We start from the raw sequence: 26,877 nt of genomic DNA on the forward strand, positions 1-26,877 counted from the left end.
GGGGAAAAATAAGCAGGCACATATTAAAAAGTATTACAGTAAGTATGTGTAGAAGAAAAATATCCATAAAATTTCATAAACCACAAAGTTTTTACATAAGATGGTGAAATTGCAAAAGACCTGCAGAGATGGAAATCTGTGACAGGTCTTAATGAAAAGTAAAATGAAGTCATGTATCACAGAACATATGTATTTCTAACTCAGAAATGCTAAAACGTCCATCAAGAATTTCATTGAACAAGATAAACTACCCCAGTAAAATATTTCTGTGCCTTGTATGAATTAAATCAGTCAAATTAGTTATATTTATGAAATAGGATTGGAAGGAATAGAAAACTCAGTAACAATCTCATATAAAAAAAAAAAGGAGACTCCAACCTTCAAAACATCATTTTAGACAAATAGATGTGCTTATCTCAGTACAGTATGACCAATAGGTGTATTCACTATACAGTTTTGTATCAATTTTACGTCAGTTTTGTACTGGCAAGAGACCTATAACTTCCCCTTTTTGACATACATTCATACATCATATGAAACAGTACTGTATCACTATGATTATTGTGGTGGCAAAATCATTAATATTTAAGATTTAGGGGTCTGACTTAGAGTAATCTTTGCTAAGAGAACATTCTGCTTGACTGAAATCTGTCTGTGATGGTTTCCAACTCCCCACTTCTGAGCTAATAGAACACTGGGTGTGCCACTCCCATAGGCTCCGCTAACCTTTCCATATTATCCTATTATTTACTGTTCAAGTCCGCAGAACTGTGGCAGTGATTTAAGGAGTCCAACCCTCCAAGGGATTGATGCTTGCTTTTATTAACATAGAACTGATTGTTTTTCCTCATCTCTTTCCCTGTTTTCTGATGCAGTGTATGGGTTGGGTCTCTGCAATCACTTGGCAGAGAACAGGGGAGCAGAGGGGAGATGCTGTCAAGAGTGTTCTCTCACTATGATCATAATTAACAAAGTTTCTGCTTGACCAGTCCTGAATTGTGCTTGCCTTGTTACACATGTGGAATCCCGAGATCCTTCAACAGCCCCTACTGGTTAAAGACTGATAATAACTTGTGCTTGCTGTTTCCAATGTGATAATATTCATTACGTTACTCAGGAATCCCACTGACTGAAAAAATCCCAGAAATTGGGAGCTGCTGTATAAGGCTGGGAAGGGTTTTCCTTCCTATACAACACAAAAGTTTTTAAAAAGTTTGCCTTCCACAAAGGTAAGAAAAAAAATCAACCTTAAATGTTTTCAACAGCTGAATTTTAGATAGAAGTATTTAATTTGGGCTATTTTTTTCTTTTGGATACTTTAGAAACATTTGATTTCAGTTTATAAGGAGTTTCTGCTATAGTTACCTTCACCAGAAATATTCACTACATGAACATGAAATAAAAAAAGAAAAGAAAAAAATAATTGAGCAATCCCAGGCACGGCTACAGGTTGGGCAGAGAAGAGATTCAGAGCAGCCCTGCAGAGAAGGACTTGGGGGTGTTGGTCGATGAAAACAAAATGAAAAAACCAAAGTTTAATTACTGAAATTCATCACCATCTCCATCAAAAGCTAAGATTTTAAGAAATCAGAATCTTCATACAAAAACATTTACTGAGCTCAGGTCTACTCCTTTCTATGTTTGGATTAATTCAAAATTTGAAGTCAATGAGAATCTGTCACTCACTTGAATGGGCTTAAAATTTTTCAGTCACTCTTTAATCAGCTAATTAATAAACTAAGATATCTAGGTCCCAATGGAGCAAAACCACACATAAACTTACACTAATGTGAGCTATGATATCTAGGAATTAACGTAATACAAGTACCTCTGTGTAATAACTAAAATGTCTTAATTTACTCAAATGCATATAAAGGAAAGCAGAAGTCTGAAACTCACCACATGGCAGGATTCAGTTCTTGCTGGTGGTAAGAGTCAAAGTCATCTCGTAGGATAATGCTGTCACTGTGCATTTCAGCTACAAAGGAAAGAAAGCACTATATGAAAAAAAAAATATCCAGTGTAATCATAGAATCATAGAATTGTTAGGGTTGGAAAGGACCTTGAGATCACCTAGTTCCAACCCCCCTGCCATCATTCAGTGTTTATAAGTGTTGCCTTACTTAGAGCTTTAGTAATGCATTTTAAAAAGAGGAAATCATGTTTTAAGCTATGCTAGTAACAAAAGCAGGGCTTTTCAGTTATGGGGTTTTTTTCTTACTCTGGATCATAGTACCACATAAAATTAAGAAGTATCCCAATCCATCACCAAAGTGCAATGGCTATGAAATGATGCAGCCATCATCTTGAGACTGATGTGTTTATCTGAGTACAGTATGACCAATAGATATATCCATGATACACGATAGAATCACATCTCTTATTCTATTCTTTATAGCGATACAGGATAGAAACATCGGATACCAAGTGTTTAAAGACCTTTTGTTCTAAACTGTTTGTTCTTCTGAATGTTCAAAAAAACATCCCTCCAAATCCAGATTTTGGAAACACTGGCACAAGGTGAGATGTTCTAGTGAGTGTACTCATTTCTAATAGTCAGGGGATTCATTTTGATAAGTCATAAGCAAAAATCCATAATCTCATTCGAATTTCTCTGCTGTCATAAATGGAGCTGGCAGTAAGGGTTAGCTTGTTTAAGGAATATAAACTGAGTTATAGAATAATATAATCATAGAATAGTTTGGATTGGAAGAGACCTTTAAAGGTCATCTAGTCTAACTACCTGCAATGAGCAGGGACATCTTCAACTAGATCAGGTTGCTCAGACCCAAACCCAGCCTGGCCTTGAATGTCTCAATCTGCAAGATCTGGACTCCAATTTTCCCCCAGATTTACTGTATCATTTACATATAATGACCAAAAAAATAACGAACACCAAATGCCAAAACTCTGGCACTTGTATTAGTATTAAACAGACCCTTCTCTACCAATACTTCCATTAAATGAATGAAGTAACTGTCACCTGCTATTCAGACTGAGTAATGATGCCAGAATCTGCCCTGGGCTAATCAAATTGAAATACACGGGTTGGTGAGTGCAGGGCTGGAGCTCTGCTGCATGCTCTGTGTCCTGCTTGGAGAGCATGGGAAGCAGTGCTCTCAGAGCTACAGTGGGACAAAACCTTCCCCCCAGATTCCCAGCACTGGTGTGACAGCGCTGTCCTACACTGGGGGTTGCAGGTCACAGAATCATAGAACGGATTGGGTTGGAAGGGACCTTAAGATCATCCAGTTCCAGCTCCCTGTCATGGGCAGGGACACCTTCCACTAGATCAGCTTGTCAGAGCCCCATCCAACCTGACCTTGAACACTGCCGGGGATGGGGCAGCCACAGCTTCTCTGGGCAGCCTGTGCCAGCGCCGTACCGCCCTCACAGGGAAGAGCTTCTGCCTAACATCTCATCTCAGTCTTCTCTCCGTCAGTTGAAAGCCATTCCCCCTTGTCCTGTCACTACAGGCCCTTGTAAAAAGTCTCTCTTCAGACTTCTTGTAGGCCCCTTTAGGTCCTGGAGGACTGTTATAAGGTCTCCCCAGAGCTCTCTCTTCTCCAGGCTGAAAATTCCCAACTCACACTCTGTCTTCATAGAAGAGGTGCTCCAGCCCTCCAGTCCTCATGCAAACAGATGCTCTAAGACAACTAGGAAGAAAAGCTCTGCAATGTGATGTACTTGCACTGCAAGGGCTCAAAGGCAATAAATAAACAGTAATAAAAATAACAGTGAGAAAAACATCTAATCAGAATTAGACATAAATCAATTCACTTTATATGAGCTTCATTTTTATTTAAATTCCCCCGAGCTAGTTTCATATGACCTTACAGATTGTTTATTATAAGAAAGTTAGTTATTCTGAGTTTTAGTAATAAGAATGACAAATCACATACCCAGGTGAGGATGTAAGGGAGCTTCTGTCGGGGCTGTGGAGAACAAAGACACACAATGCATGAATATCTTCTATGATCAGGGCTTAACTGTAGCATTAAAAATTGATTTAGCGCAAAAAAATTTGCACAGTACATGTTCTCTTAAGTAAACTATCCTAATAGTTAAATTGTGAAAAATATAATACACACCAAAAGTTATAAAAATATAACAGGAAGGAAAAATAAATATTCTCTAATTAAAATAAACATCAGTAATAAATGAAAGACAGAAATGGCTGTATGGCAAGGTAAGAAAGATCACCTCTAGTCTAGGATTATGAGATATTATAAATAATTTGGATTAAGAATCAGTAATTCAGTGATCGACAAAGATAGCAGGAATTAGGCTGAACAAAAGAAATAGTTTAGGCAAAGTAAATATGCCACACTTTGACCATTTATACTGCACTGGACAACATTTTACTAGCTATATTGTTGGGAGAAAAAAAAATCCTAATATTACTAGGGCAACAAGTAACAGATTGATCCCACAAATCACTAAATCAAACACTTATTTTAAAGCACATTTTTACATGCATTGGTGAATCAATTCCCCAGTAGGTCTTTGTCTTCTAGGAAACAGTAGAATATTGTAATGACACACTGCTTGGGGGGCATGGGGTTAAATGACAAAACTTTATTAAGTAGCCTTCTTCTAACACTTTGCAACAGGAGTTTTAGTGTAATATAATATAAACATGAGGAAGTCTAGAAGGTGGTTACGCAGTGTGCTAGATACTCCTTGGTAGCTACTACATCCATTGCTTTGCCCAATCTTAAATTCAAAGTTATATTTCTTTCATGGAGGTAAAAAGGGTGCATATAAGTAAACTTCAGGAAAGCAGCTGCCTCTTTTGCCTCTCAGCACCTCGCCCATGCAGCTGTATTTCTAGTTGTATTTTGTTGTTTAGTAAATAGAACAATAAAAAAAGACGTTTTTTGAAGTCAGGATTCTTTTGAAGATTTGGTGTTTCTTGTTGGGCACTGAACTAAACTGTACCAGTACTCCTGATTTCTTCAGCATATTTCAAAAAAAGTTACTGAAGTACTGCAATTTCTGTCATAACATCTGACAAATTAAAAATGGATTAAAAATACACATAAAAATGAATGCAGCAATCTGTAGAGCCCTCACACATAGCCATCTGAATGGGAAGTCCAACAAAAATTTCAAGAATTTTGTTTTTCTCTTCATGTTTTCTCCTTAAACATTGGGTTTGCATGGAGGCGTGACATTTTGTAACAAAACGGCAACATTTCATGGGGAAGTTGGTGACAAAGAAGACTGAGCAAGAAACAACCAAGATATCTGTAGACCGGAAAAGGATGGCAAGCAGTCTGGATTTACCTCACACAGAAACCTTTGATTTAACTTACTTACAGATTTAACTTTCTTACAACTTGGAAGACCAACAGGTTTTACTTCATCCATTCACCATGCATATATATATGTGTATACATATATATACACATATACACATATAGACAACACTGAAAACAGCCACCGAACCACTGAAAGCTTTACTGCAACAAAGAGCAAAGGCATTCTTAAGAGTCTGATGCTGAATAGAAATTGCAGACATGCAGATGTGAAATCTTTTCCTCTTTATGTGGCTTACTTGCTCCACATTTTTATACAAGAAAATTATCCATAGAGGCATGCATAAATTTCTCTGGAAAACTTCTGAATACTACTCGCACAGAAGAAATACATTATTTCCTAGACTGAGCAATGAAAGCTGTTCTGGATTTTGCCTGTAGGAAAAGAAGTACATTATGGCATAGGATTTGAGATATTCTTGATGTTGTTAAGAGGTTAAGCTTAAAATAAGACCTCTGTCTCTGATGCTCTCTATTACCCCTTTTCATTAGTTCAGATCATCACAAAGGGATAATCCATTGTGAATACAGGTGTGGCTGAGAGCCACTCTGTTAGCACTCATCTGTGAGGGAGATGGTCATGTCAGGCCACATCATGGGCAGACTCATTACTTGGCCAAGCAGATTTCATTAGCCTTTGAGAATAAATCGACTGAAAGAGCCCTTCCACTCTAACATGAGCAGTCTAGACCTCAAAAAAATGAAATACTAGATTATCATTTAACCCAGGTTGCTTGGCATTGCTCTTTGGAAGAGGCTTTGTGTTGAAGGTGGTCCAGCCCCAGATACACAGTCACTACTTATAATTTCTTTAGTTATTATTCAAAATTTTAGCATTCAGCCAAAAGACACATGTATAGCACAAACTTGGAATATTTACATTTGCTAACCCCTTTGACTTCAGCATTTTTAAAAATATAACTAGTTCTTTATGTGATTAAAGAATAAAAATTTTGATGTGAGAATTTTTCCTAAAACAGCTCTTCAATTATATGTACAGTATGTCGCAAAAAACCCTGCTTACCAAAGGACTGAAACGAAGGAAATTTTGCAGACATATACTAGTGCTACTGACCACTCATTTAAAATAACTAAAGATGAAATTAAGCAAACACTTACTGTTGGACAAAAGGTCATTCTTATAAACAAAGACTTTCTGTTGAGGAGCAGTTAGGTTTCCCAGATCTTTACAGGAACTGAGAAGCTCAACCAGTTTTGCCTCAGGTATTCTTTCATCTGATTTGTAATTCAAATTCTAGAGCTGAATACGACAAAAGGCTGTGAAGGTACCATTTAATGAGTGATAAATCTAGACTTTAATCTCACTATAAATAATTCCTGTATTATATTTTATATTTTATTGCAAAACAGCAGTGTATTGATCTTCAAGTGGTGCAGTTAAGGTCTGCAAAATAACAGAAATTCAAAACACCACACAAAACCAATTGTAGTAAATATTTTCAGATCTGCCTTTTTTATCAATTTATAAAATGACTTATTTTAAAACAATATGGATTGTAGAGCAGGCCATATAGCATGGCTGAAGTCAAATGGAGTTTCCTTGCACAACATGACAAAGCTAAAAAACTGATATGGTGCAGAGTAGCTATACAGTGCAAAGATACAAAATGTCACAATTTAAAAGGAATTATACAATATGTCAGACTGAGAGGGGAAAGAAAGGTCATCTTAGCTCATTTTTGAAACCATGATTCACTGTCTTAGATGTTCCTTAGGCATACGGTTGGGTGGTTTTAAATTGAAAATCAATATTTGTGTGGCTCCAAAATGCATCTTAGCTTGAATGAGAATTGTGTACTTTTTTAAAAAGAAGTAAATTAATTTATTATTTGGTTTTTAACTAGCACCCTGAGTTTATAGAGAGCTTTACAAGAGACAAATTGTGCTAAGCAAAGAATGGAATGGGGCTCAACAGAGTTCACAAAACGAGAGGCATGAGCAAATACAATATGAGAAAATGTAAGGAAATGCATGATGCTTGCCTTGTAAGACAAGGCTATCCCTTTGGTAAGCAAAAGCACACAATACAAAGTGATTCAGAGAGAGAAAGGCAACAGTCAAAGTGGAAGCGTGAGAATTCTGAGGAAAGCAATAGGGAATTCAAAAGTCAATGGGGTCATTGTGGGGCTCTGTGTCAATGGGATGAGGGAGAATGAAGGCATCTTTTGGAGTAAAAGGTTAAAATTTCTGTAGACGAAGAAAGGCTACTGAAAGGTTAAGCCAACAGAAAAATATGTCCTGTTTTGGTTAAACTGGAAGGGAGGGAAATATGAGAGAAGTGGGAAGGGAATGTCATCTTCAAGTAGAGGAGCTGGAATATAAGAAGGGAAAAAAGATTCAGTGATGGTTCTGACGTCAGTGGAAAAATAAGAACCAAACTCACTGAACACCATAATGATTAACTGTTAAGCAAAATGAGCCTCCATTCAGATAAAAAGAGATAGCATAATGCAAATTAAATACATGTTCCAGCAACATCAATTTGTACTACTGACACCCGTGCTCCATAGATCTGTGGGTAAAGCATGTGTGCAGGGTTAGATAGGGAATACAGCATAAGAAAATACTCTTAAAACACACTAGAAAACTCTTTTTTTTTTTCCCCTTGGAACCCTGGACTTTTTTTTTTTTATGTAAAGGAAAAGTGAATTACAGGAACACAAATGCTTAAATGCTCCCAGACAAACACTCTGCTTTAGGGTTCGAAAGTCAGCAGCCATTAGCTGCTCCTCATCAATGCATCACAAATGAGATGTGGAGAGAGGTATATTCTATTCTGCAGATTATGAAAAAGTCTAATCTCCTTGTCATTAGCAGTCAGATGAAGATGAAAAGGAAAATTAATGCTTTTATTTAGACTCCTGCAAATACTTTCTCTCTACTGGTAAACAAAGTTGCTATTGAATGATAGAGGGTGAACATTCCCCTAGAAAGAGCCAATGTGTTGCCTGAAGGCTGCATTATTCTCACTGACACGTAAGCCAAGGAACAATAAGTCAGCTCTACACTCCAGTCTCAGTTCTGTAAAATACTGCTCTGGTCAAGCCTGAGAGCTTGCAGTCTGTTTTTTTTGGTTTTTTTTTTTTTTTTTCCAGAGCATTATTAAATTTTACAAGGTACAAAACACACCTAAAGGGGCTTCCACAAACATTCAGGCAGAAGCTATCAAATAAAAGACAGTGTCGTCCAGTTCTCAGGATTTACTTTCATATGGAGACATCTGTCAGACTGTAGAGCGGTTTCTTAACAAAGGAATCCCAATCCTATAATTTGTGTCATTGAGTATGAAATTGTATGAAATTCTGGGAACTATGCTGAAAGGAGTGATTTTGCACTAGGAGGGAACAACATCCTTCATCTTTTCCATCTCTTAGGTTTTACCATTCTGAGATTCTCCTTTAGTCAGTGAGAACTAACTTACACATTCACAAATCTCCCAGTATGGTCCTTATTCCAAAGAATGGTGCTACTGGTCCAAGGTTACATAGAGTACTGGGGCAATGGTCTCCTTGACCCTCTAGCACCGTGCTTGGTTCTGTAAAGGCAGGCAGGGTTCTGTGACGTGAATGCACCCATAACTGCAACATGAGCTGTTCCTCCCAGCAGGATTTCTGTTTTCATACAGACCTAAACTCTCTTCAGTTCCACAAAGCAATGCAGCCAGGCCTGATGTTTTGCCAACTCCATTTTAATTATGCTGTTGCTTATTAATGTATGATTTTTGTTCTACTCAAGCCAGGAATAAATGTGAATCAATCTGCACAATAATAAGTTTACCTTTTTTTTTTTCATTTATTTTGCTATTAGTTCAACAAGTTAAAGATATTGTTAATTAAAGCTATTGTTAATAACAAGAATATCATCAGTCATTAATATCCTTATTTGCCCTTAGAAGTTTTTATAAGACATCTACCTTTTCTATCATTGCTTATATAATTTTCTTGCCTATTTGTGCTGGATTAACCCTTTTTCTGATAATTTTTATGTTTCCTTTCTTCCTATCCAGTAAGATCCTTATAAACTTTAAAGCTTACAACAATTCTCAAAGATCTCTCTAGCTTCCTAAAATATTCAATATATGTGATGAACACACAGCTTTCCAAGCTATTATTTTACTTTCTTTGGTGTCTTTCCCTACGGCATCACTTCTTACATTATACATAGGGCTGCTTGTTTGAAATTGCCATCCCTTAACACTACCATTTATCATACTCTAATTCTCTTCAAAATAAGAACTACACTTCCCTTTCACTGTGCAAATGCCATTAACTGTCTTAGGATTTACTAATGCACATCTGAGGGTGGACAGGCACAGTGAACATGGTTTCTGAGATTCCATGCTACTGTCATGTCATCACGTATATCCTTTGTAGCAGTTATTATGAAGTCTGGTATCATCTCCAGTGAACACACTTATTATAAAGATGTCCTGTAATAAATCTAGGAAGTTGCTCTGTGGTTTTCTTTTCTTTACTTAATATGCCATATCATTCACTACAGCATTTCAGTACGGTAATGTTTAGGGCCAGAAACAGACCATAAAACCTCATTTATGTCCATCTACCTTGCTGGTCTGCATATATCTTAATATGATATTTGCATCTAAATCACTAACTTTTTCTGAAAGAATCTTTTGTTTACATTAAACTGTGATTGTCTTCATGGAATAAAAGAACTGAGGTTTGCTTCAAAAACAAGCATATTGTATTTCGACTGGAAAATTAATCCTGATAGTGTAAGAGTTATAATACTGGTTAGGGGGATTAATACAATGCATGCTGTCTGCTGAACAAGTAAGAACAAAAGGGCAGAGGAGAGCCTGGTGCTGGAATGGATGGGAGGAAGGGCAACGGGCAAGAGGATGGTTGACTATCTGAGTCAAGAATGCTGTGGCTGAGGTAGGAAAGGTGAGGGAAAAAATGGACCAAGAGAACATCTGAGAAGCTTGAACATCATTATTGCAGGGAAATCTGATGACTGATTACATGGCTGTCATACAGTGTCAGCTGCTCATAGAACAGTACCTCAGTGTTATTCTTGACTAAGTCAAACCTGATGTTTGCAGAGTTACCACTATGGCATCACATATTTTTGAGAAGATAAATCCAGAAAATCTCTGAGGTGACTGTGTATGAAGCAAAGAGAATTGCTGGAAAAATCATGGAAAACATGAAAGTTGTGAGAATGCAGAAGACTATGACAAGGTGCAGAAGCTAGAGACCCTTTCAGGCAAGTGGTGCAGGATGTGGCTATCAGTGGCTGGGTGGGAGGAAGAAGCACAGGGACTGTCACAGCTGAGCAGCTAGTGAAGGCCCAGGGATGGCACGTCTCAGCATTTTTTATTCTATACTCAAAAGTGATACACAAATCCCATTTCCCCTTGTTCACAGAGTCCCTGTGAACTCCGGGACAGGATACATACCATAACATTGTTCTAACCAATGTAACTATTGCTAAAGTGTTGGTCTGAGGTTAGATTATGCTCCAAAATTGGAGAAATGTAAAGCAGAGAAGGGTGAAAGAATTACATTTTCTGCTGTCAGCTCTCCTGCTAAAATCTCCTGGTACAGCAAGTCTGAAGAAAAGACGGTCAAGCCTTCACAGATGGATTTCTACTCACTAGTCTCTGCTTCTCAAGGTATTTTCTTCTAGCAGGGAGAAATCTTGTTGCTTTTCCTAAATTCTTCTTGACTATGCTGCCAGTTCGGATGCTGATAGTCATATATTTCCTTTCCAGTTTGCTTGCACATAGCTTTCATTGTGCTGGTCACTGCCAGCTCTCTGGCTCTCTGTCATTCTGCCATCAATGTGTCTTCTACTTGCTTCTCTTCTTCTTACCTGTTCTGGCCACCACACACTGCCTTTGGCTGTGGTGAACTCACTATCCAGACCTGCTTTGGAGAATTTCATCTGCTTATGAGGCTTTTCATAATTTTATGCTGATAACTCTACATATTAATTTTTCCACTCGTCTTGTGTCCATCCAGCAAGTACCCTGTGTGAGATATCCTCACCATCCTCCTTAGCACATCCCAAATTGTGATCCTGCCAATGCTTCTGCTCCCAATTCCCCTTTTACTAGTCACCGGATGTCCTGGTTTAGCAGTAGCAGTCATTTTTTCTCCTTAGTAGCTGGTGCGGCGCTGTGTTTTTTACTTTCGGCCTGGGAACAGAGCTGATAACACTGATGTTTGGTCTGACCAAGGACGTTGTGAGTCTCATGCTCTGCCAGGGAGGAGGTGAAGCCGGGAGGAAGCAGGGACAGGACACCTGACCCAAACTAGCCAAAGAGGTATTCCATACCACAGTACGTCATGCCCAGGATGTAGAACGGAGAGTACCCAGAAGGGCTGGATCATGGTGGGGTGGGGGCAAGTTATTGGTGAGATGTTGTATTCTCTTCCTTGTTATTTCCTTTATCATTATTATTATTGGTGGTAGCAGTAGTGATTTGTGTTATACCTTAGTTACTAAACTGTTGTTATCTCAACCCATGGGAGTTGTATTCTGTCGATTCTCCTCCCCGTCCCTCCAGGAGCGGGGGGAAGAAAGAGTGGGGGGGGAAGTGGACTGCGTGGTTCTAATTTACAGCCGGGGCTTAAACCACAACACCGGAACACTACTCTTCCACATTATGCGGCTACAATTCATCTCCTGTTCTTAACACCAAATGCATTTTGGTAATTTCTCCAGATGTTTTTTCCTTCCACACAGTAAAAATACCAATACACACCTGGCCCAATCACTTTCCATTCAGATCATTACATCACTCATTTCCAATTTCAAGCATCTGTGTTGCTTTTTTCTAATTAATTCAAATATAACTAACTTCCCAGCTTGTTAACTAACATCCTCAGTCACCTCTCTGAATCCCTCTTCTTACTTCTTACAATACTGAAAACTCAAATGCTGAAATTGAAAATCAAAATATTTTTCCCTCATTACTATTCACACTTTATATGTAACTTTATATATGTATATATATTCACACTTTATATGCATATATAACTCAATATATGCTTCTGGCATAATGGTCAACAGGCTCTTATTACAAAAGCCATTGTATAGATCATAGGAAAAAAAATCCTATGGCCCTAATTGCCTCAAAATATATGGGTTTTCTTGTGATTTTCTCTTGTTTGTTAATGTGACAACATGTTTCTAATTTTGAAATATTTATTTTAGACCAGTTGGCCCATGTTCTACTGTCTCTTTTTATATGGAAATATCACTGGAATTTTGTGGGAAAAAACTGATCAGCACAGAAATGCCTTTCTCTCCTGTACAAAAAATGATGGATACCTTCTCTACTTCCCACTGCTTTAATGAAGCAGGTTCAAAGCAGTGTACTGTTTGTAGACAACAGCTAACAAGAGGACATTCATTTTAAGGTTACTTATGAAAAGCGTATATATGAAAAGCTGTGCAAACAATTGTATTTTTAAAGTTCGTGTAAGTCAAACAGTTTTTTAGCTTTAAAAATGATCAAATGCTCTAGGTGATGGGCAAAAATATGATGGCCTACTTTCACGAAATGGGAAGGCAGGTTCTTCACAAAGATAGGTTCACACAAAAGTATGAGCTGGATGGTAAACAGAGCTTTTGCTCCAGGCATGTTGCATATTTTGCTTCTAGCTAATAGAGTGAGCGTTCAAATTCAGCTTGTGGTTTTGACAAAAAAGCAAATGTTGGTTATTGCAAGCTGATTTTAGGTAAATCTATAATGCAATAGGATTTACTTTAACTTTTGTATATTCCCCAGTGTTTAGCAGAGAGGACAAAGAGGTTTCCCAGATAACTAATGGGAAGTATGAAGCCAGTGCATCAGTTTTAAGAATGTAAGATCCTGATACTGTTTTCTGTGAAATAAGTTTCATGATGAGTAACACTGACACAAGTACAATGCAAAACCACATTTGTCAGATATTTTTAATATGATGGTGGCTCTTACCTCCCTGTTCACACAGCTGTTGTGCTAAGGCATCCTTGAATATTACTTGGCCCCTATGAGTAGCTGTAGCCCTGTGAACATAAAAAAGACAACAATAAATAATGTAGTATTTATTTATATATCCATATCTATATGCATGACTAATCAAATCAGAAATCCCAATCTGCTTTCTTCTGTTTTTCTTTCTCCACCCTTTTAAATTCATAAAATAAGCTGTAGGGATTGTTTCTGAATAGCGAAAGTAAAGCTCCTAAAACCAAATGGCTAGGTTGGTAATAAAAAGCAGTGGCACAGGATTCACAGCAGTGAAGAACATCAGTAAAAGTAAGCGCATTGCAAAGCTAAGCACATCACTCTGCCTGGGAGAGTGTACTTGTCTCAGTGCAGAACAGAAGAAATGTTTTCAGAACTGCTGCCCTGTGAAATTAACAGTCACACAACCCAATAGGCAATAGCAATGGCAGTACTGTGATATGCTACTGATAGAAATGTAGAGCTTGAACGGGTGTCCAGGAATCCTTTGTGGAAACAAAGGGAGAGACAAGTAAGCTCTCTGCCCCAGGCCTCTGTAAAACATCTCCAAGAAAAAAGAAACCCTACAACATTTCTTGGTATGCTGCACTGGGGTTTACTGCAAATTAAGTTGTTCTTTCTTTTATTTCCCTCATTGTCCAGACAAGCTAAAGCGGATCTTTACACTGCCTGTTCTCTAACCATTCACTTTCTGAACAATGTACTGTTTTCTTGGTCTCCTCTGGTCTCAATCTGTTTCTGTCTTTGTGAAAGTGATATGCCTATAGCTGCACATAGTTTCCACACTTGAGGTCTCACCAGTTTTGTATGAAGAATGATTATTTTTCATTAATGACCTGTAGCTAAAAGAACAGCTAATGTACCATGCAGAAAGATTTGTCATTTTGTTTTCTCATAATCAGCTAGAAATACAATGCAGTTTGATTTGTTTTTCTCTTATACAGCTGTCATGCTAACAGTGCTAGTCATTCTTTATTTCTAATTGCTCATTTCTTCCCTCTTTTCTAAGCGCAGTACTTCACAACTTCAGTTTTGTCTCAGAGATTTCAAATCCTTTCAGTATTTGCCAGTGTTGCCTTTGAAGTCTGATTTGTTGCAGTCAAAGTTCTTCCAGTATCTGCCTAGAGTCGCACACGCTTTTCATATGTGTTCATTATCCTTTCTCCAAATCAATAATGAAAATAATTAACATTAATGGGCTCAAGATAGATCTGTATGAACTCCTTGAAATAGCCTCTCAGTTTAACAGTAAGACACTGAAAACTACTTTATGACTGTGGTTTTCCAGCCAGTTGCTTTAATGGATCATGCCTCACTTGCTTAAGAAACTGTCAGGAAGGACCACAAAGGAATGGTCCGAAAGTCAAAATACGTAATTCTTCTCTTCGCTACTAGTCCACTTACACTCACAAGGAACAATAACAAAAGTAACACATCTGGTATTAAATTTTTCATATATAGTGTATCCTCAGTGTAAAACCCATCTGCAAATGGTCAGAGTACAAACAGGACTAAATGAAAACTTCTCTGAGATCCACTTTGCTTCCTGCTCATTTAGAAAAGCTCCACATCAATGTGTGTGCTGAGATATGCAAACCTGTGGCTACCTGATGCTCCTACAGCTGTTAGGGCACTCCCTCTGCTTGTGGAAGGAGAGCTGCGTTGCTTTTCCCACCTGCTTGGACTTTCAGAAGCTAAATCTACATAAAGTTAGAGCCTTGCCTCACCTGTTAGCTACAGTGTTTTGGCCACAGTCCTGAAATGACCTTACCAGTGTGAGGCGTTTGTAGTCCTCACCATGTACACCATGGAAACTATTTTAGGATTTCCAACACTTACATAAAATACAGCAAAACATCATGCCATAGTTTTTCATCAGCATTTTTTCATCTGCTGCCTGACCAGTGACCATATCGAGTACAGAGTAAAACAAAAACAAATACATCATCCCAGTGCATAAAGGCAAGAGAGCTGAGTCTGTAAGTCTCATTTGTAAGTCTCATGAACTAAGGTATTTGTTAAATCTTTATTGTGATGAATATGCAAGAAACCATGATCACTACATATGTTTCTGCAAATTTCCTCACGAGGCACATGCAGATGCATTGACTGAGAGTGGGACCAAACAATCTCCAAAGCCAAACTCGTGCCCAAGCTTCTTTAAAAGGATGAGAGACGGTGATTTCCTCCAGCAGGTGAAAATGGCAGGGCATCTCACAGCCAGCTGTGGGTCCAACACAGCACCAACAGACATGTTTTGCAAATGTGTTTCATTGCAGGAATTTCATGTTTTGAGCAAAACCCTGGCTCATGGTGCTACTGGGCACATACATGAAAATGCCACATTTAAGGAACAAAAGGTATTTTGTACATTTTTATCCCTTCCCCAGTCTGGCAGGGTGGAAGAGAGGGCTTTTCACAGACAATGAGAAAGAAAACTTATATTGGCAGTGGACTGGGACTTCAGAGATGCTGTTTATGCAACAGCCCAGGATACAATTCAGGATGTGCGCAACAGCGATGGCAAGCACAGAACTCCTTTATGAGGCAGACAGGAGCAAACTCTCAAAACACAGACCACATGCAGAGAGGAGCTCGAGTATGTGTCTGAATGCAGCAAATACCAAATAGCACCAATAATACCAAACTGTGTACTGTTTACTGGATCTCTGCGTGCGTGTGAGAAAGAGAGGATGTGGGCAGAGAGCCATCAGCCAGTTGAAAGATCTGCATCTTTCTGTGTCTATCATCCCTGGTTTGATAATGCAAAGTAGGAGCCAATTATTGCTGCTCCACAGCAGGAACAAACTGCACTCTGGGGACAACAGTGCCGTGCAGTGAGGGCACGGCTGCTTCTTACAGCTTATGCTCACGTTAGCATTGGTTTTGCAATGGCCATATGTATGAGTTCTCCACCAGCCGGAGAGATCATGACTGTCAGTTTACCAGTATTAGCTGCTTGGTTTTCTATGTATTTATGCTTTACTCATGGAGCAAATGACAACAATGCAGTGTAATTATGCATGACCTAAGCTACTATTTGCATGACCTAAGCTACGCAGGGACTATGAGAATGAAGACCCTAGGCTCACTGTAGGAGAGGATCTGGTTCGAGACCATCTTAAAAACCTAAACATACACAAGTCCATTGGACATGATGAAATCCATTCGTGGGTCCTGAAGGAGCTGGCGAATGAAGTTGCTAAGCCACTGGCCATCATATTTGAAAAGTCATGGCAGTCAGGTGAAGTTCCCGATGACTGGAAAAAGGGAAATATAACCCCCATTTTCAAGAAGGGGAAAATGGATGACCCGGGGAATTACAGACCAGTCTCACCTCTGTGCCTGGCAAACTCTTGGAGCAGGTTCTCCTGGAAGGCATGCTAAGGCACATGAAAAACAACAAGGTGCTTGGTGACAGCCAGCATAGCTTCACTAAGGGGAAATCCTGCCTGACCAATTTGGTGGCCTTCTATGATGGGGATACGGAACTGATGGACACGGGTAGAGCAGTTGACGTCTTCTACCTGGACTTGTCCAAAGCCTTCGACACTGTCCCGCATGACATCCTTGTCTCTAAATTGGAGAGACATCAATTTGATGGGTGGACCACTGGGTGGATAAAGAACTGGCTGGATGGCCGCACACAAAGAGTTGTGGTCAATGGCTCAATGTCCAGCTGGAGACCACTAACAAGTGGTGTCCCTCAGGGATTGGTGTTGGGGCCTGTCTTGTTCGACATCTTTGTCGGTGACATGGACAGTGGGATTGAGTGCGCCCTCAGCAAGTTTGCTGATGACAACAAGCTGTGTGGCTTGGTTGATTCGCTGGAGGGAAGGGATGCCATCCAGAGGGACCTCGACACACTTGTGAGGTGGGCTGATGCCAACCTTATGAAGTTTAACCATGCCAAGTGCAAGGTCCTACACCTGGGTCGGAGCAATCCCAGGCACAGCTACAGGTTGGGCAGAGAAGAGATTCAGAGCAGCCCTGCAGAGAAGGACTTCGGGGTGTTGGTTGATGAGAAAATGGAAGTGAGCCGGCTTCAGTGTGCGCTCGCACCCCAGAAAGCCAACTGTATCCTGGGCTGCATCAAAAGGAGCGTGACCAGCAGGTCGAAGGAGGTGATCCTGCCCCTCTACTCTGCTCTTGGGAGACCTCACTTGGAGTATTGTGTGCAGTTCTGGTGTCCTCAACATAAAAAGGACATGGAACTGTTGGAACAAGTCCAGAGGAGGGCCACGAGGATGATCAGGGGACTGGAGCACCTCCCGTATGAAGACAGGCTGAGAAAGTTGGGGCTGTTCAGCCTGGAGGAGAGAAGGCTGCACGGAGACCTCATAGCAGCCTTCCAGTACCTGAAGGGGTGCTACAAGGATGCTGGGGATGGACTCTTCATTAGGGACTGTAGTGATAGGACAAGGGGTAACGGGTTCAAACTTAAACAGGGGAAGTTTAGATTGGATATAAGGAAGAAATTCTTTACTGTTAGGGTGGTGAGGCACTGGAATGGGTTGCCCAGGGAGGTTGTGAATGCTCCATCCTTGGCAGCGTTCAAGGCCAGGTTGGATGAGGCTTTGGGTGGCATGGTTTAGTGTGGGGTGTCCCTGCCCATGGCAGGGGGGTTGGAACTAGATGATCTTAAGGTCCTTTCCAACCCTAACTATTCTATGATTCTGTGATTCTATTAGAAAGACATGCAAAATGTAGCTTTTCTATATTGAGCTTTCTTTGCTGGCGACATTCCTTCTTGACAGGTGAGATTCATGGAACTGGATCATAAATCTGGATTTTTCTCTTCTAAAAATATGTAACATCCAAAACCATCCCTATATTCACACTCACGTCTAAAAACTACATAATATTTATTACAATTATAATAAACAAATACTTACAATGCCTGAAAAAGATTCTACTAAAGAAAGAAAATTATTCAACTCTTAATTATGGGGTTGTATTTACAATATATCCAGTAACTGATTTTTATGCTGTTTATCAAGTTTCTATATGGTCCTTAATATAGTTAAACACTTCTTAGATGAAGGGTAGTTACTAACTATTAATTGGTGTTACTCCAGACCAGTCTATAGTCTCACTCTATAATTGCACGCTATTTATTTCCAGCTAGAGGGCAAGTGACTCATCAAATCTAACTGGTCAGTCAGCCAAAGGGTAATACACATGCTTTGCATGTCCTCAGAGGTATTTCTTCACTACAAATGAATCTTTCCAAAGTGATGAGAAATAAAAGGAAAATGGGAGGGAATGGGAACATCCTGACATGGTGAGAGCTTAGAAAGAAAAACAACTTAGAGGTAATAAGGCTCCTCTTAATATTAACTTCACACTTCCATTAGCCTAGATGTATTTCTCTGCTTGATGCTATGCAAGAGAGAAAGAGGAAATTGTGGTTTTAAAGTAGCAAGAGGAGATAAACTGCTGACAGAAGAAGAAAGAGGTCTGAACACAGGAAGACTACATCAGGTGTCAAGGCTTACTGTCAGTTCAACGCATTACTAACCCCATGCTTCAATTACAGGAATTCTGTAAAGAATTTTCCCTCCTAAACTGCAACTATTCAATTTGAAATCAGGTTCAAATAAAGACTTTTATATTGTCTGTCACTGAAAAGCAAAAAAAGAAATATGACTTGCTGATTCTCTACTTGAACTATACAAAGTCCACGTCACTTGTGAAATACGACTTTAAGTGCCACTCTGCTCAAGTGCCAACAAGCTTAAAAACACTTTATCTGAGTACGGTATTGCCAGCTTCTCTGAACATAGCTAAGTAATACCAATTTATCCCCGTGCGATGACACAAATCATTCCAGGTTACCTGGGAGAAAGAAATCCAATGACACTTGTGTACATTCATGAACTTGTAGATAGAGAGGCTCACTACCAGCCTCCTGTTGATTAGATGAAGCATGCTGAGCTGTGTGTCCAGGAGCAGAGTGCCTATCCCAGGCCTTCCCCTGAAGCTGTCATCACTTGCTTGTGCCCTGAGGTTAGCACACCCAGAGCTTGCTCTGCCCTTACAGGGGTGCTTGGCATCTGCGCCTTTCCCTGGCACAGGAAGGCATTGTGACAAATACATTTAGGAGGGGTCTGGGAAAAAAAAATATCAGAGTTCCTACAGTACAACACCTCATATCATGACACCCCAAAAAGGTTTTCAATAAGACCAAGAAAAACGAGGTTAATTTTTTACCTCCACTAGCAGAGCTTAACCCTATGACTGCTGCTAGCAGCTGCACTATAGGATATGGTTGGTTTCTGGGCTGCGAGCGCACACTGAAGCCGGCTCATGTTAAGTTTCTCATCGACCAACACCCCCAAGTCCTTCTCCACAGGGCTGCTCTGAATCTCTTCTCTGCCCAACCTGTAGCTGTGCCTGGGATTGCTCCGACCCAGGTGTAGGACCTTGCACTTGTCATGGTTAAACTTCATCAGGTTGGCATCAGCCCATCTCACAAGCGTGTCAAGGTCCCTCTGGATGGCATCCCTTCCCTCCGGCGTATCAACCAAACCACACAGCTTGGTGTCATCAGCAAACCTGCTGAGGGCACACTCAATCCCACAGTCCATGTCACTGACAAAGATGTTGAACAAGACCAGTCCCAACACTGACCCCTGAGGGACAGCATTTGTTACTAGTTCTTCACTTGGACACTGGGCTGTTGATCACAACTGTCCATGTGCGGCCATCCAGCCAGTTCTTTATCCACTAGGTGGTCCATCATCAAATTGATGTCTCTTCAGTTTAGAGACAAAGCTCTCGTGAGACCTCACTTGGAGTATTGTGTGCAGTTCTGGTGTCCTCAACATAAAAAGGACATGGAACTGTTGGAACAAGTCCAGAGGAGGGCCACGAGGATGATCAGGGGACTGGAGCACCTCCCGTATGAAGACAGGCTGAGAAAGTTGGGGCTGTTCAGCCTGGAGGAGAGAAGGCTGCACGGAGACCTCATAGCAGCCTTCCAGTATCTGAAGGGGGCCTACAAGGATGCTGAGGATGGACTCTTCATCAGGGACTGTAGTGACAGGACAAGGGGTAACGGGTTCAAACTTAAACAGGGGAAGTTTAGATTGGATATAAGGAAGAAATTCTTTACTGAGAGGGTGGTGAGGCACTGGAATGGGTTGCCCAGGGAGGTTGTGAGTGCTCCATCCTTGGCAGTGTTCAAGGCCAGGTTGGATGAGGCCTTGGGTGGCATGGTTTAGTGTGGGGTGTCCCTGCCCATGGCAGGGGGTTGGAACTAGATGATCTTAAGGTCCTTTCCAACCTTAACTATTCTATGATTCTGTGATTCTATGTTGTGCGGAACAGTGTTGGACGCTTTGCACGAATCCAGGTAGACAATGCCAACTGCTTTGCCCCTATCCATCAGTTCTGTAGGCCCATCATAGAAGGCCACCAAGTTGGTCAGGCCTATCAACTGCCTTTACTGAGAACACATTGCCATTAACAAAACATGCATCACAACATTGATATGACTGTCAGAAACTCTCACTGGATAAAACACACTATGTGAAGAGATGGGCTATTTCTCCCTCCCACACACTACCTACGCACTATGAATAGTTAATTGTAACTCTTTCCATGTTGCTAGACCCAATCTGTATCCAGCTAGTATTGCAGAAATTTTATCTCATTCCATGTACCCCATGTAAAACATGCACTTTTAAAACCTACAACTTCAACCACACTTGAGCATCTTTTAAAATGTGTAGTGATCCATGCACAGTCCTGTGTGTTGCCCTGATGTGTACATTTTTGACTGAATAGGCATGTAAGACACTTGTAAGACATAAGGTGGGTTTGGCTGTTGCTCTTCGGCATTAAAAAAAGAAGTTACATGCTTGAGAGACAGTGTGATAATTTGGGGTAAATATAAGGGGAGGAACACTGCAGTTGAATGAAAGAGAATTAATGTACTGCATGGAATGGATTCAAGGCTACAGCACTTGAAGCAGAAGGGTGGACAGGCAGCTTCAGCCCCTACATTTCACAAGTTATAAGAACATTCTTTTGTAGTCCTAAAAAACATTAAACTTTTATTTGGTTGCAAGGTGTGAGTACAAAAGAGGGATAAAACAGAACAGTATATATATATTATGAGAGAGTAAAAAAGTAAGAATTATTATTTTTAACTGTACATAAACATTTTCATCCTCCTTTCCCTTGTATCTCAGAGAACAAAATTATGGGATTTTTTAATTCTATTTAATTTTATGTGACTGGAATGATTAGAGTTTCTTGCTGACTGAAAGTAGATTAGGACAATACCTTCTTCTCAGCTACAGGAAATCCAACATTTTCATTAGTACTTTGCATTGTGTGATTATAAAGGAAAGCAAATTCTATTTTTTCTACTTTTCAAATAAAGGGTTATTGCAGTGGCATCTGCCAAGCAGTCAGCTCATATAAATAAAAGAACAAGCATCTATGGTCTCTCTACTGACACAGTGCCAACAAATACATCCCTGTTTTCTACCTTTTTCAGTGCTTGGGAGAGAATGTCCTTGTCTCAGGTTTTGCAATATACTGTACTTTAGTGAAACACTGATTGTATGGATTTTAGTTTTTGAATGCACTGCATATTTATAACTGTTTGAAATCTATATTTAACCCTAAACTATTGAATATATTACATCTTTTTGGTACAAAAAGTACTGGTTTTCCCAAATTTTACTTATTTAGTCTTCTAAGGCCAATATTCAATCAAGATAGCATTCAATCACCTAAATTATCCTTCAAGAACAAAAAAGAACCCCTCTGTCTTTTCCAGCATCGCAAGAGGAAATGTTACAGTTACTGTGGGTTTTATAGTACTTGACATATCTAAAGGGACACAGAGGTAGTAAGTAAATGGACACGCAGAACATAGTTATTTCCTATATGCTTCTATGATGAGTGTTACTCTTTTCTTAACAACATGTACTAATTAAGTTTAACAGTGCTAATTTACAGGTGAGTTCAGCAGAGGCCACCAAGATGTTTGGGGCTGGAGTATCAGCACTGTCAGGAGAGGCTGAGACACCAGGGCTCATTCAGTCTGAAGAAGAGATGACTGGGGGGACCTGACATCAGTCAGCTAAGGAAGGTTGTGCAGTTCCTCTCCACTGCTGCTGTATCCAACTGGATTAAAGCCCTGAACAACCTGGTCTGACCCTACTTTAAGCTGGATATTGGTCTAGAGACCTCCTGAGATCCCTTCCAGTTTTCATTATACTCCAGACCAGGTTTTGGATGTCAGGTAAAAGCAAAGAAACAAAAGCAAGGCTTGAATCTAATCAAATTAATCAAAACTTATTTTGAGAACTGCTTTTCCTAACATAAAAGAATTAACCAGTCCATTATGTCCAGCACTTTGTGTAAATACCTATGATACTGATTCTCCCTATCCATGAGTTTATGGTTGTGTATCTCAGAATATCCATCAGAAGTGCCAAGGATTTTGCGTTATTCCAGAAACTCAAGAGTTTGCAGGTAGTTGATACTCTGGGGTTTTCTGGTGTGATACATTTTTTTTACATGAAAAGTGATAAGAAATAACATATTCAGCTAATACAGTGAAAATTTAAAAACATTTAAAATCTAAAAGCATAAGAGATCCTACGATGAAAACAATGTTGGTTTTAAGAGATTCTAAATAATTGAAAAAAAAGAATGATTTTAAGGCTACCTTCTCAGTTCATTGCTCTCATGCCATCTGCACTGCTATCCATTTCCCAGTTAAAGTTTGCGCAGCCTGCTCTAACCTGCTTTAGCTGTTCTCAAAGGATGTTGCTAACAGCTGTGGATGAGCTGGATCATGTGAGAATCTGGAACCTCATTCCCTGTATTTGCTTTACAACCCACACAGAGAAATCCTCAAATAGCCAAATTAACACAATTTCTTAAAAAACCCTCATTTCAATATTAATTACGTTGATGCAACTTGTGCATCCATAATATACAAAATCAGCTTACAATGGAAGGATAAAATCTGTCTCTTTAGTCTAAAGCTAGAAAATGTTCCATCAAAAATCAGTGTCCACAGGCTGCTCTTCAGAGCATGTGGGGCAGGTTTCCCTTCCCAATGCGTCACTGAATACCAAAGTATTAAATTCCTTGTCTAATATTTCTTTGCAGTCTCCCCACAGTTTTTAGAGCAGTGAAAAACAAATGGAATATGTTAACCTTTCACAGACTGATCAAAATCAAACTAAGGAAGAGCCTATTACAGTTGGCATTGAAGACCTGTATTCTCTCCTTATTCTCATTTACCTCCTGCTTGCTGGGAATAAGGTGAACCCCTTGAAAAAAAAATGCAGGGTCACTAATCATACAAAGACAGTTATTTCTCCTGCATGGTTTTTAATTTTCAGCCAGATTTATGTGTTGCAAGTAAACATATATCCCTGAAGACCATACCAGCATACAAATAGAAACAGGCAGGTGAAATACTGCCTTAGGAGAATAATTAATTCCATCAGCCACTGAAAAAGTGACAAACTTGTTAAGTATCACAGAACTCAAGCCAAAACAAGCAGGTGGAACGACATCAGGTACATGGCATAAACTGGAGAGACTATGATGAAGAGGCCTGGCGTCAATAACAGGAGCTGGATGTACTGAGGAACGATAGGAGGCTATTCAGGGACCCTGGAGGCATTGCAGGTGAGTGTGAGACATGGTGTGAGGGCATCTGTGGGAGTATTGTGATGTGGGCGCTATGAGGACTTACTGCCCAAAAACTGGGCTTCATAGATCCTGCCACTCATGGCATACTTGCGCATTTCTTCAACAAAGATGGTTCAGAGATGCCCATTTGAGTAATGTCTTAAGGTCTGGATTAAGATACACTCAGAGAGCTGAATTATCTAAATAATTTCTAACCTCTCCCACCTCAGACAGAGAGATCAAATAAAAATAGATTTAAAAGGGAATCACAGAATGGTTTGGGTTGGAAAGGACCTTAAGACCATCTAGTTCCAACCCCCTGCCATGGGTAGGGACACCTCACCCGAGACCATGTCGCCCAAGGCTCTGTCCAACCTGGATCCAACCGCCAGGGATGGAGCATTTACCACTTCTTTGGGCAATCTGTTCCAGTGCCTCACCAGCCTCACAGGGAAGAACTTCTTCCTTATATCTAACCTGAACTTCCCCTGTTGAAGTTTGAACCCGTTACCCCTTGTCCTATCATTACATCCCTAATGAAGAGTCGCTCCCCAGCATCCTTGTAGCCCCCCTTCAGATACTGGAAGGCTGCTATGAGGTCTCCATGCAGCCTTCTCTTCTCCAGGCTGAACAGCCCCAACTTTCTCAGCCTATCTTCATATGGGAGGTGCTCCAGTCCCTTGATCATCCCTGTGGCCCTCCTCTGGACTTGTTCCAACAGTTCCATGTCCTTTTTATGTTGAGGACACCAGATCTGTACACAGTACCCCAACTGGGGTCTCACGAGAGCAGAGTAGAGGGGCAGGAACAATCATTTCTCAGTGTCTTTCCACAACAGGTCCTGTTCTCCAGCCTTGCTTTCCAATTCAGCAACTTTCAGGAGCTGTTAAGGCTGAACAAAGCCCTAGTGATCACCTTGCAGAGTGTTAGCAATGGCCCAGCATCACTCAGTGCTGGCCTCCACTTCTGCCGTGGATGGGAGCTCTGTCCCTGTGAGTCGGCAGCTGTGGTCAGGACCCAACTTCCCCCTTGCTGTCAGCTTCAAAATGGGCGAATTCAGCTTCCTCTGAGCCATGAGCAGAATTCTTTCTTCCTCCACTCAAGAAACAATGACCCCAGAGAGGACCATAGGATCATAAAAAAAATGAAGCTTGAAGTGACTTCAGGAGGTCTGCAGACCAACCACCTGCTCAAATCAGGGTCAGCTATACTAATCGAACACATACAGCCCTGCTTTGCTTTTTGCCAAGCTGCCCAACAGCACATCCGTGTTCACAGTTCTGGTATTTGTGGATGTTTTTGCATAATAAAACACTACTAGAGTTATCAAGATTATGTTAAACAAAAACTGCTGTTTGAACTTTAGCTTGAATTAGTCGCTCACTTGACCCAGGCATAAATTCTCTCAATTTACAACTCATTTGGACAGCAGCGTCCCATATAATATACTGTTCCAATAATAATGAGTTTGAACTCATGTTTCTTACTATGAAACAATCCATGACTTACCTTACTCAGAAATAAATTACCCTAAGCTACATTGCCATAATATCTTCTTTTGATAACGTATTGGTAATTCTTTAAGCCTATTACTGAAAAAGACATCAAACTCTAAAACACTTCTCCTAAAGTATTAATGAAGAGATTTATAACCACAGCCTTTGAAAGAAACCAAAGTAACAGAGAATCTAAGCAAAAATGTAAATACTTCAGGATAGATGGATGTTCTTTGTTACTGACTCATTCTTCCTCTGAGTACAGACTTGTTTTCAGAAATCTTTGGCAGAATGAGCACACCACCAGAATGAATCTTTGTAGGAAAATATCCTGTTGATATCTGCACAGTCCCAACACTGTATTCCCTGTCCCAGGTGAAGAAAAAAAAGGCAATTATTGGGTAAAATGCTACCAGACTTCGACTCTTCATTTATTTGCTAATGACAGTTTCCAGTCAAAAGAAATATATTGGGAATTCAATAATGTTGTCAGGAAGGCAAACTTTTCAAATACACACAAATAATTACTGCTCTGTTACTTGAGATATTGCTTGGGAACTCATATTCCCATGTCTGGAATCCCAAATACCAAGTATTCCAGATGAAGGCATTCATTGGAGACCTGCACATCTGTTGCTATATACAACAGTGGCAGTGGAAATTAGGGAAATTCATCTGTAATTTATATAGCTAAGAAGTTTATGGTTGATTAATAAAACAGCAAACTTGAGCTAATGCTTAATGACAAAAAAGGACTTCTTAAAACTGAGATTCTAAGGGGGTGTTCAGAGTATCAGTGTTGTTATTTTTTTTTAAAGACTGCACCAAAGAAACAACAAAAAATCTGGGTTTGCTCTTGTGATTCTCTCCTCTTCAACTAAGAAACCGCTGCATTTAGTACAAGCCCCTGTACCATTAGGGAAGAAACACTGCTCAGGTTAAATTCAGGACCAGCAGTGACATACCATCCCAGAGATAAATCTTCCCATACAGTGTAAGTAAAACTGACCAGACTTCCAAGGATTGCCATTACGGATGGATTCATAACAGATATTAGATTTGATGCAAAGTCACATAAAGGTATCAGAAGTATTTCCCATTTTAAATGGCAACTGCCCCATTCTGAATGGTCACCAAACATCTGCTGATCTCTGGAAAAAAATTCCCACATCTGCACAGAGAACGGCTGAAACATTGAAAACCCACAATGAAAAAAGCCCATTATAGAAGCTAGAAGGTACTGTGTCCCTATGGATGGGATGAATGTAGCTGTGAGTCAAAAGACTTGAAGTAAGACCCATCAGACAGATGGAAGGAATAGCAGTAAACTGTTAACTGGTAAAGGCATACAGATGACAGAGATTCAATTATCAATTCAGAGGAA

The 26,877-nt window shown here is 39.9% G+C and overlaps 1 protein-coding gene across 1 annotated transcript in view; it reads right to left on the reverse strand.

Annotated features, from left to right (window-relative positions):
• RELN (reelin) overlaps positions 1–26,877 on the reverse strand; it is a gene marked incomplete at both ends in the record, with an annotated part of 292,747 nt that overhangs the window by 162,347 nt on the left and 103,523 nt on the right. Inside the window, 3 exons of the mRNA XM_080626620.1 lie at positions 1,900–1,978; positions 3,903–3,935; positions 13,294–13,364. Of these exons, the coding sequence (XP_080482746.1) occupies positions 1,900–1,978; positions 3,903–3,935; positions 13,294–13,364 (183 nt within the window). The remainder of the gene's footprint in view (positions 1–1,899; positions 1,979–3,902; positions 3,936–13,293; positions 13,365–26,877) is intronic.

The sequence above is a fragment of the Psittacula echo genome (genome assembly GCF_963264785.1).
Source record: "Psittacula echo genome assembly, chromosome: 1".
Taxonomy (NCBI): Eukaryota; Metazoa; Chordata; class Aves; order Psittaciformes; family Psittacidae; genus Psittacula; species Psittacula echo.